We start from the raw sequence: 12,252 nt of genomic DNA, 5'->3' as shown, positions 1-12,252 counted from the left end.
TCTATTCAAAAAGTACAAAAAAATAGCTACTTCCGGTTTACAAAGGGACCCTCTCGGTTCCTTTTTCAAGATCATATGGCTTGCAACTTAATGCACAAAGTCCCATAGTTGATCATGCATATATAATGATAAAAAGAAAAGGTCAAAATCTAGACCATCAAATCACCTATGATTCTGACCTTACTTTTAAGATCATCAACCAAGGACATCAATCCAAATGACCCTAGATCTTTATTATACATGGCTATTGAATTATATTACTATATGAATAAGAGGGGCTTAAACTGCAATCTATTAGTCTACATGCCCTTTTAACCGAAAGTTATGAGTTACAACATACGCATCTAACAATTCAGTTCAATTATTTTGTAGATATTCTGTACGGTTTCTTAAAAAATTAAAATTAGCCAAAATCAAACTTTATAACATGACCTAAGAGGGGTCAAACCTTTTACTGTATTCGCAAAAAGCAATACAAACGGCATGAAAAGAGGCTATTTGAAATGAGGCAAAGATGAAAATCAAGTCTATTGCACTATATTCTATTTAAAACAATCCAATACAGCAGTTGTAATGTAAGTTTTACTGAAAAAAAACCAGGAAGATTGCTCAGTTAATGGCAATCAATTGTTAGTTTTACATTCTTTGTCATCTAAGATTACTAAATACAGAATTAATTTGCTGGAAAACATTACATTCATCGATTAGACTTTGTATAACAAATATATCATACTTCCTAGTATATTGAATTAGTATTCCCCTTTTCATAATAACCTGTCCTTTTTGGGGGTTAATACATCTCCATATATCGATTAACTAATATTTCCTTTTGATTGTTTTGAACTATTTACAGATTAACTACACGTTTGTGTGCTTTCTTTTTCTGTCATACTTTCATTTATATTCCCTCCGAGTATCACAATACCTTCTATTTTGTTTTTAAAAGAAAACATTTCTATTTCTTTGTTTATCATTGATATTGTTATATTTATAAATTAACTGTTTACAAAATTTTGACTTTGTTTTAATAATAAGGCTTTTCTACCTCAGGCATAAATTACCTTAACTGTATTTGGCAAATATTTTAGGAGTTTTGGTCCTCAACGCTCTTCAACTTCTTACTTTATATGGCCTTTTTTACTTTTTTGGATTCGAGCGTCACTGATGAGGCATTTGTAGACGAAACGCGCGTCTGGCGTATATTTAAAATTTTGTCCTGGTATCTATGATGAGTTTATTTGTTTATTTTGTGAATAAACATTCACTTAAGAGAACATTTTTCCTCAAGTTCAACCTTAATTAGAAAACAAACATACCCTCTTCATTTATTATTTTGTTTTTTAAAAAAGGGACGAAAGATACCAAAGGGACGGTCAAACTCATAGATCTAAAATAAACTGACAACGCCATGGATAAAAAAAGAAATAAAGACAAACAGACAAATAACAGCACATAAGAAAACTAAAGACTTAGCAACACGAACTCTACCAAAATCCGAAGGGTGATCTCAGGTGCTCCGTAAAAGGTTGGTAGACACTGCTCCCAATGTGACACCCTTCGTGTTGATCAAATTATTACAAACCCGGTAAACAGTCGAAATCGATAGGTCACATTCGTGAAAAGGGAAGTTGTAGTTATAAGAAACATATCCGTTATTACCTTTGAAACGGTTATTCCATAAATGTCAACCAACGCGTGATGGCTTCCGTAAAATTTATGAAGGGATAATTTCAATTTCACTTTTTTTTTACTGTGGAGTAGGATCTGCTTACCCTTCCGGAGCACCCGAGGTCGCCCCAGGTTTTTGGTCGGGTTTATGTTGTTTGTTCGTTGGTGTTCTGTGTTGTGTCATGTGTATTATTGTTTGTCTGTTTGTCTTTTTCATTTCAGCCATGGCGTTGCCGGTTTGTTTTGGATTTGTGATTTTGACTGTCCCTTTGGTGTCTTTCGTCCCTCTTTTATCTGAAACAACCCAATGTAATCTTGTAGATGGTATTGTGTGTTTAGGTTCAATTACATCAGATTGGTACCAGATAAAGCAAAATTAGTCTTAGTAAAATGTTGGGTGACATTGACAAATGATTGCCGGAAGTGATCTTGAGTAACTGGAAGTAATATTTTTTAAACTGATGTCATTGAAAAGTACTTAGAGTCAATACATATTTTTCAATGGGCATACATAAACCTATCATTTGAGACCAATAGTTATATTCTATAAACAGAAGAAACATATTATCTGTCTTATTACAGACACAAGTAAAAACAAAAGGTATATTTTGGGAAACGGTGTGAATACAGCTATCTTATGATACCAGAAATGCCGTTTTCTCAACCGGACGTAGCCCATTTTCTCCCTTTTTACAGTTTAAAGGATATAAAATCAGTATTGGTACATCAATCATATGAGATCGGAAATGATGATTTCATAACCGGAAATTTGCAATTTTCTCCCTTAAATCAGACAAAAGAATGTAGTAATTATATACTTGGTATAATCAGTAGGACAAGACCTATGATAGTACAACAAAGTAACTTGAGAAAACCGGCGGAAATTTTCATTTTCATTTTCAAAATTTTAGTGGAGGAAACTTCAATTGTTCTGTGAACAATTAGTTTAATTTAATTATTTATATTTTTATTAAGAGTAAATATTTGTTTTATGAAAAAGCTGCATTCCGTGAACTTATCTCGGCATTGTTGTTAATCACTGTGTACTGCGGCGGTAATTAGTAACAATGTATTACTCACACAACAATAGGTCAACAATTTCATTACGTTTAATCTCGACATCAAACGAAGGACTTTGTGTGCACTAAAATATTATTATTAGATTCGTTTTAGTTAAAAAGAAATTTGCAAACAATACTCACAATATAGTGGTTGAATTCGGTATATTAGGCGGCACTGTCGTTAGAGATTTTCCGCTGCAATACACCACATTCGTGCTCGTGCATCTACATAAGGAAGGGCATCCATTGACGGTACATCCATAGACAGTGCATGCTATTATGAAAATTGTATTGTATATTTTCTTCATACTACGCCTGAAAAATATCAGAAACACTGTAAAAGAACATCTGTTGCATGAAATTATAATTTTGAATATTGTATTAAATACTACAACATGATATTTGCATTCAAGAAATTGTAAATCAACAGAAATTATAAGTCATATGGAGCAGGATCTGTGTACCCTTCCGGAGCACTTAGATCACCTCAAGTTTTTGGTGGAGTTCGTGTTGCTTAGTCTTGAATTAATTTTCTGTGTTGTGTCTTGTGTACTATTATTTGTCTGTTTGTCTTTAATTTTTTTAGCCATGGCGTTGTCAGTTTATTTTCAATGTATGAGTATGACTGACCTTCTGGTATCTTTCGTCCCTCTTTTATGAACGGTGAACTAGTTTGATAACTAGTTTGGTATATTATATAATACAGTCATCTAGAAAAAAAATTTAATCACATTCTCCATATATTCATTTTATTATTATCGGGTCCATGAAAACTGACAAAAACTGATTTTGTATGAAATCAAAAAAGTTCTACTTCTCCCATATAAAGAAACACCACAGGTCTTTGCTGTTCTGGTAATAGATAATATTTTAACCTGATTTTAAGTCATTTTTGGCTTTTTTGAGAAAAAATGGTTTCAAAGGACCTTCAGTACCCCAAAAATGTCTAGAAAGAAATAGAATATCACCAAAACAGCTGTTAAAAAAGAATATTTGATAGTTGAAAAAGTTGCATTGGAATGGAGACATACTGGTTTTCATATAAACATTAAATTCCATGACACTGAATTAGTGAAAAACTGGTGGTTTTGGAAAATTCAAATGCCTCTGTTTCCATAGCAACTATATAAAATTGGTGGGAATTTGTTTTCTTATTTTTATTTCTTTATAACCTGTTATTGAGGTGATTTCTTCATGTTTTCATCAAAATCTGAGACAATCATATTGTTGTCACTGCAAGCCTGAATACAAATACTTTAGTTCAGCTCAGATACTATATGGACCGTAGTTTTCCCCTTCAAATTACAACACTGTATTTGTGCTTCTTATTAAAAAATATTATAACACAAACTTCTCTCAAATTAATTGCAAGTAAGATTCTACACCGACACTAATTGAGACTAAACTACAACAATTGGCAACAGTAATCAGGAATGCTCGAGGTCACAATAATTTAATGTCCATAATATAATACAAATATTAAAAAGCGTATCAAACTTACAAGGTCCTATTTTCAAGTGTAGCCAAGTCGGAACGAGGAATCAAAAGGAATATGTTGGTACACGTCCATGAAATAAAGGCAACAGTAGAGTTTACTGCAGTTTCGAAATCATAAAACGATTGAGGGAAAACAAATTCCGGTTACTAAACCAGAGGGAAACACATTAACAATGAGAGTGAAACAAAGGAAAAACAGAAACACTGAAGTGCAACAAAAATAAACATACATAGAACAACTACAATTTGAATCATCGATTCAATGACAACATTTATTTAAAGACATCTGTGGTTCCTTCGTCATGTTCTATGGATTATGTAGAATGTAAAAGGAAAGGTATATTCTTATTCACGAGGTTTTTTTTATGTTATAAAGTGTGTATTCTAAATCTAATAAAGCTTACGTCTTTATACATGTTATATTAACTGTGTGAACAAATTAAGTAGAAACTATAAAAATAAATCTCATTTTGTAATCTACCTTCAAAAAACAAATGCATAACCATCCGTTAAGTTAAGCAAAATAACCCATTACTGTTTTATTCACTTCTTTCAATGTATGTCCGATTTTATACAAAGGATAAGAACTTTTCTCTATAATAGTCATATATATAGGCCAGTGATTCGAATGTTTAACTTCAGTCAATTCATGTAAAATACTAATACTTGTAATAATATTTATTCACTTCAGTAAATGTATGCTCGACTTGATTACCGGTGATTCGAATGTTGCACTTAGCCAATTCATATAAGATATTCTCGGATGTTATCAAGCTGTTTACAACAGTATGAAACGAAGAAACACTCCTTTTATCAGCAACAAAATTCCAGTAAGAATCAAAGTTTGCGATAAATTGAAACAAAAGCATTTATACATTGGTTTGTATATTTCTAATATCAAAAGCTTATCAAACAAATATGAATAATAAAATAAAAGAAAATAATAACTTACAATTTGATATAAACTGACACTTTTAGTTAACTTATCGGAGTATTTGCCAATCTTGACCTCCTATGATTGAGTGTTTCCGTCACCAATTGATACTTCCTTATATTATTGTACATTCTATTTTCATCTGTATTTATATTCATTTTTCCATTTGAACAGTTTTCAAATTAAAGATTTGACAAATGTGATAAAAAAAGAAAAGATAATTGTGGGATGGATTTGAAGTTAGCAGCCGGTTCGTTATTCGATATTCAATATCCAACCGGCTGCTAGTTGTCTTATATTGATGATAATACTAAACACAAGGTGTTCGACCTGATAGTCAAATGCGTTTTTCTCACTTTTTTGGTCTTTTGAAAAATGATGTTTGTGCTGTTTTTAGACCCTTCAACAACGAAAGTTGTTTTACATGCACACGTATACAAATTAGGTTTTTTATCCAACCAAATCATAGGTAAGGCGGGTTTGAACTTAGTTTTCAATTTAGACTCGTTTATATTTTTTCGTTTAGGCTTGTATCATATTTTCCCTCCGGTTTAAATGATCCGTTCATCCTATATTGACTCTTAAAATTCAAGAGTCTATCCTAAATTGAGGATAAATTATATGGCATTCCAAATACCGTTTCGATTCCTAACATCCCTGATGAGACATATATTGCCGAAATCTAGATCTGGTGTTCACCAATATTGACACCATGTGTATGTGGCATAACATCTTAGCCACAAGTTTATCTTTTTCTGTTTAGTATTAAATTTATATTAAGATCCATTTTGTTACATCTCGTGATCAATTTTATTTGGCAATCGCCCATGGCAGTCAGCAGGTTTGATTCAGTTTTGATTGCTACGGCCCTTTGAAAGTATTGAATTTTGATGATTTTCCTATTTTTCATAAATTTTGACATATTTTGGGGCTTTAATAATGAACAAAAATCACAATTCTACAATTAAACTTTTTGTCATACTTTCTTTAATAAATTGAAGACGAAAAATCTATAGGTAAGTGTTTATATTAGAAAGTTTATCATATTTTGATGTTTTTTAAATGTGTCAAATTTTATTTCTAAATGTTATTAATTTTGTAAATTTGTGATTTTTCTCAGTTTTAATTAAAAATTGCATATTTTTCAACTTCTTTGTTATAAATGATTGAAAAAATACATATCTATAAAAATTGAAAAGAAATAAGGAATGTAAGTGTTATTTACATGTTTCTGGTACAATCATTTTTTGTATTTCTCACCTATTTTCTCAAGATTTTGGTTAAAAAAAACTTACTTGATGGGTAATAAAATCTAAAAATTTGAATACTCAAAAACTAATCATTTGAAAAAACCCATTTTTCACAGAGTTAAGTTTGATTATGCTTTTTATCAAATTAATTGCTGTTTTCCATTTGTGACTAATGTTTTAGAAATAATAACAGAACGAGATTTCAATGAGACTGAATGAGACTGAAACGTCAGAATAATACATCCTTAATGATGCTATCTCCCGATGTATTTGTGCATTGAATGGTAAAAAAAAAAACATATTTATATAGCAGAACCATTCTACTTTCTAATGAAAAACTGAAAGTGTACATTTAAACAATTTTGTAAAACTGCTATATTTTGGGGCCAATAGAGAGTCTTATTGGATCTTCATATTTAGGGGTTCTCATGTTGACACATGATTCGATCCAGTTGAAACGGAAAATAAAGTTTGAACATTAATATATTTTTTAATATGGTCATCCAACTCCGTATACATGATGAAAACAACCTACTTGATATACACGGAAACAATAATTAACTATTCAATAACCTGTATCTGAAGCTGACAAAAATATCAGAAGATTTCTACTGTTTTCGTAATGTAACACAATAAATAAAAAAGATAACTGATTAAAATATTTTCAAGTATATAGGAAAGAAGTTTAAGAGAATTGTACATTAGGTATGACGCTATCTCCATTGTACGAATGTTGCACTTAGGTCAAATTCATATAAGATACTGTCGAAAGTGATCCAATTCTTTACAACAGTATTAAACAAAGAAGCAATGCATCAACACTTCTTTCATCATCATCATAAATACCAGTTAGAATCAAAGTTTGCGATGAATTGAAACAAAAGCATTACTACTATTATGTGTATAGTTCTAATATCAAAAGCTTATCAAACAAATATGAATAGTTAAATAAAAAGAAGATAATAACTTACAATTTACTATAAACTTATCGGAGTATTTGCCAACGTTGACTTCCTAGTATATAGGGCTTCCGTCACCAATTGATACTTCCTTATTGTACGTTCTATTTTAATCTCTATTTATATTTATTGTTCCACTTGAACAGTTTTCAAATTAAAGATTTGACAAATATGATAAAAAGGAAAAGGTTTATTGTCGGATGTATTAATCACCAAAAATAAAAATAACAACTCATACGTTGTATGCGCATGCATTTCTTGATATCTTGGTATATTATCCTGGCACCCTGTGCCTATCATACTTGGTTGATAGGTGTACTGTACGCGTTTAGCAATCAGTGAGCCAGGACCCCAAGCTCGATGGTATATAAGAATAAGAATAAAAATTAAAAAAAGGATATATATATAATAATAGATTTTTCTGTTTACAAATATTTGTCCGTTCCTCTGTTGTGATTCGAATTCACATCTTTGATACACTACAGAACCAATCGCTAAGCTCCATTTTCAGCGCTCTAGACCACTCAACCATATCCGCTATATAAAAATATAACTTCAATAGTCGTGGTGTTACCTTGTCACGGAAGGCGAATCTAGGAATAGACATAAGACATGTGTTGTAAGCGTGTGAAGATGTTATCTTATTACTTTATACACAATGTATTTTTATTTGCCAGCAATCTAACTCAATAATTATTATATACCGTATGGTATAATGTACCAATTCATTATACTGTCACTAGAAATAAGTATAGCATCAAACAACTCTAAACAAGGGACAACCATACCATATATATGCCCACTGGATCTCAGTGTATTAAAGATAAATGGTCAATAACAATATTTATATAAGTCTTAAAATTACACCCAACAGTGTTAGAATTAGATTTTTCTGCGGGATTCGAACTCACACTTACCGCCAAAAATGGAAAGTTGATTTCATCGCGTGAACAGCAGTATACTTCTGTTGTCTTTATATCTCACATATTCTAATTTGAAGTCGTCCATTTGTGTAGAAATTTAGGAAGATATAAAAAAAAAAGACGCATACCTTCTACTTCCAGAAGTACATGTACCCTAAATATCAAATTACTGGTTTATAGCAGATGAAAGCATTGAAATGTAGGTTATTGTTACTGCACATAGCTTGCTTCTAGGCATAATTCTTATGACCCATTATACTCCTATTTCCTGCTATTACATACAGCCTGTTTTTAGACATAGTTAGATTATTTTTGTTTTTAGTTGACTCTTGATTTATGTTTACAATTCTTTAAGACGTAATATTAAGATTGCAGATTTACAGTGTATTTACATTTAGAATAGGTAAAAGGTGTATATCAGGTAAATAGCTAGTATTTTGCAAAAGGATGTTCGAAAAAAATATAACAAACGTGCATATCATTTTGTCGAAAATAGTGATAAAATCAAATAATAAATATTAAAATCACTATCCCCTGACATTACGATGACTCAAAAACCTTTCCTGCCACATTAGATTGTCCGATTTCATTAGGTTATGATTGCTTTGTTATCTTTATAAAGACCCTGAACACTTGCTTGATTTTATGAAAGTAAATAATTTGGACTGAATAAGTGAAAGTTAAACAAAGTTCATTGGCATAGTGTAAGTAAAGTGTCTATTTATATTTAGAAATGAAGCAATTCCATTTTGTAATCACCACTATACAGAACCGATATAACAGCCTAACAACACTAGTCAATATTTTTATAAAATACTTTTATTTTAAACTAGCAAATGCAATGAGGTCAACTTTTTTCCTGTTATAATTCATTATAATTATATGACCTCGCATGTACTCTGTATGACAATCTTAAACACGATCCGATTACCATTCTTTGCAACTGATATTTATTCTTTTCCAACTTCTCTTAACGGTAAACCGTGTTTTCAGAACATAGTACCATAACGTTCAAAATACAAAGGAATAGGTACAGTTAGACCCCTTTTTGGCCTAAAAATATAGCAGTTTTACGAAAAAAAACCTTTAGTTGGAAAGTAGAATGCTTCTGCTACATTAATATGGGCTGTTTTTGACAATACAATAAAATTGAGAATGGAAATGGGGAATGTGCATTTATCGGGTACTAGCATCATTAAGTCATGCTAAATTACTGAAATCTTCAAATTTTAGCATTTTAGTTAAATTTTAGAGGGTATCCGTCTTAAATGAAAACGGCTGCATTCGTGTTTATTCCTAATATTGAAATGTAAGTTGTATTTGATGATAATACATAAGATAAATAAAGATTGAGGATGAACATGGATGCGGCTACTTTCATTTTTAACCAAAAACTTCTCAAAAGTGACATTTTTTGGCATATTTGATACATTTTTCATATTTAAGCTTCAATCGGAGCGTTGATAATGACTGAATCAGTTAAAATCTTTCACATAAACTAATTGAATCAACTGTAATTTTTACATGTGTAATTATATTCATACTTGCTCATATAACATCAAAATATATCACTAAAAAATCTCATAAAATGTGTTCACTACCTCATTTTGTCGATGCATAAATCCAAAACAGGTATATGACAGAATAGTGAAAATAATCAACCACATTTTAATGTTATTGAACTCTTATCCAGATATATTTTAGAGAATATTTCTCTAATATATAACAGCCTGCTTGTAGTATTCAATCGTTTATCTATTACGTCTGTATCAGTTTCCTTGATATAAGTAAGCACGTATATCATTAGTGAAGTTATAAATAGTACACCTTCAATATCTTGCCAACAGTTTTTGTATTATGCATCCTAATTATGTGGTGAAGTGTTCTTTCATTTGTTTTTGTAAAACATATACGTTTACTGTTTGGGTCATTGTTTGGTAATATCCTTTAGTCGTGAATCTTTACTTTTATATCCCGCCATTCTGTTGTTTTGCTGTGTTCATTGTTTGTATTATCGTGTATATTTATTGCGTATGTGATTTGTCTATATGCATTTGATTGATTGATTGATTGATTGTTGGTTTTTTAACGTCCAGTGGCAAATATTTCATGCATATTCAGGACGATCTATATGCATTTGTTTTTCTTTCAACATATTTATTTGTTTTTAAAGTGATTGAGATTATAACACAATGTCGACTGCTGTACTCCTATTTTCCACTTGTTTACCTCTTAGTTTTGTTTGTTTTGATTACACAGTGTTGCCGATTTTATGAAATTATATGCGACTGTCATACAAGTGAGAGGTTTAACTTACTTTGAAACCAAGATTAGTTCAACATGTTTTACAAAGAGAAATGCCTGTAAAAAGTCAAGAATATGACAGGTATTAGATTAGTTTAATTTCTTTAGTTATTGATATTTGCCAATTATTAAGGACTTTTCGTTTTTTATTGTCATTTTTGTTTTGTATTTTTGATGTTTAATTTTTTAAACACTTATGAGCCTACCCATTTGGAGAAAACATCATGGTACAATTTGTTATAAATATCTTTTTCATATTTCTTACAAGAGATTTCTAAGAAACTTACCTGTTCGAATTCATAATACTTCTTCTGTCATAATTATTTTGATATGACTTTGTCTATGTCAACAAGCAAATTGTTTATTAGGTAAATCATTATTTCTCAATTTTCTGATTGTTAACTGAGGATAGGTGAATCGACAATCATATAAGTACTGCATCGTTGACTGCTGATATTATTATATCCATTGGTAAACAGCAGTTTACTTGGAGTGGTATCGGCATTGTGTTACAATAATAAAGACCCTGAACACTTGCTTGATTTTATGAAACTATCATTGGAACTGAAAATGTGAAAGATAAACAAAGTTGATAGATGTTTTTTTCAAAGTTAAGACTAAAAGTTGGCTACTCTGGCAAGTTTTTCAAATATAAAGAAACAAAAATGTAAATGTCATAAAGGCATTATATCAAAATTACACAAGTAAATAATGTTTACTACTTGTTCTCATTTGGCTTATGACCATAGTAAGATGTGTCCCAAGTCTTTAAAATGAAACTGGCGATGAATGCTAACACTTCTTTTAAAACGTAATATTCTTGATAACCTATGATCTTTATATTAAGAATAAAAAAGAATTGTGTTGAGCGTTGTTTTATTTCGATGATATAACAGATATGTACATTCTCGTCTCAAATGCTGTGCAATAATCATATAATCATCAGACAGAACGATTACGTGAAAGCATTTCACCTTGCATTAGATTGTCTGACTGAGTTATGATCTGTTTGTTAAAATAACGTGCACTTGCTTACTACTTTGACAGTAAATATCGTACATTGTGAATAATAATGTAAAACAGAAACACATTCTAAAAGAAATGTTATTAACACAGTAAACCCATTATATGAGGAATCTGTTAATAAATTGCTTATCGAGAATAGTATTTTTATGTTATTCACATTCACAAGAAGAACTACTACATGTAGAGAAAAAACTGCATAACAAACCAGCCGAATTTTATTGGAAAAATCTTTAAAACCCAACATTAGAAATTTATTTATGAAACAGTTTAAAGTTCAATTAAAGAATGCATGTTAAATAGATTTTGAGTAATCATTTTTTGTTTCCTTTCTGAAGAAAATAGTGCAAAGACTTAGTTTCATGTAGGTGTTATCATTGTATTGTAGGAAAATATATATGTACATACTGCAGAAGGTAATAAAAAAAAACATAGTGTTGATCAAGTTAAAACTGGCTGTTAAATCCTTTTAACCATAAAAAAATATTTGATAGATTCGATGCATTAACACATATGAAAAGCATCTTATGGTTAAAATACGACCTTCAACTGCATTTAAAAAATTGAACAGATCACAATCGCTCTCTTTAAGGGCATACGATACACTTACAGGAGAGGTAATGACGTTACTAA

At 30.5% G+C, this 12,252-nt stretch overlaps 1 protein-coding gene across 2 annotated transcripts in view; it reads right to left on the bottom strand.

Annotated features, from left to right (window-relative positions):
* LOC139491887 (uncharacterized) overlaps window positions 1-10,091 on the bottom strand; it is a 62,858-nt gene extending 52,767 nt beyond the window's left edge. The window contains exons 1-2 of one of the 2 annotated variants that reach the window (XM_071279803.1): window positions 9,894-10,091; window positions 2,871-3,044 (exon numbers count right to left, since the gene is read on the bottom strand). In XM_071279803.1, the coding sequence (XP_071135904.1) occupies window positions 2,871-3,044; window positions 9,894-9,898 (179 nt within the window). In that variant the 5' untranslated portion in view covers window positions 9,899-10,091. Of the gene's footprint in view, window positions 1-2,870; window positions 3,045-7,381; window positions 7,490-9,893 lie in introns of those variants that run through there. The other variant, XM_071279804.1, reaches the window with a different exon arrangement.
* Window positions 10,092-12,252: the final 2,161 nt, after the last annotated feature.

This window comes from Mytilus edulis, chromosome 10 (genome assembly GCF_963676685.1).
Source record: "Mytilus edulis chromosome 10, xbMytEdul2.2, whole genome shotgun sequence".
NCBI lineage: Eukaryota > Metazoa > Mollusca > Bivalvia > Mytilida > Mytilidae > Mytilus > Mytilus edulis.
The sequence above is the reverse complement of the archived record's forward strand: the minus strand, read 5'-3'. Positions and strand labels throughout refer to the sequence as shown.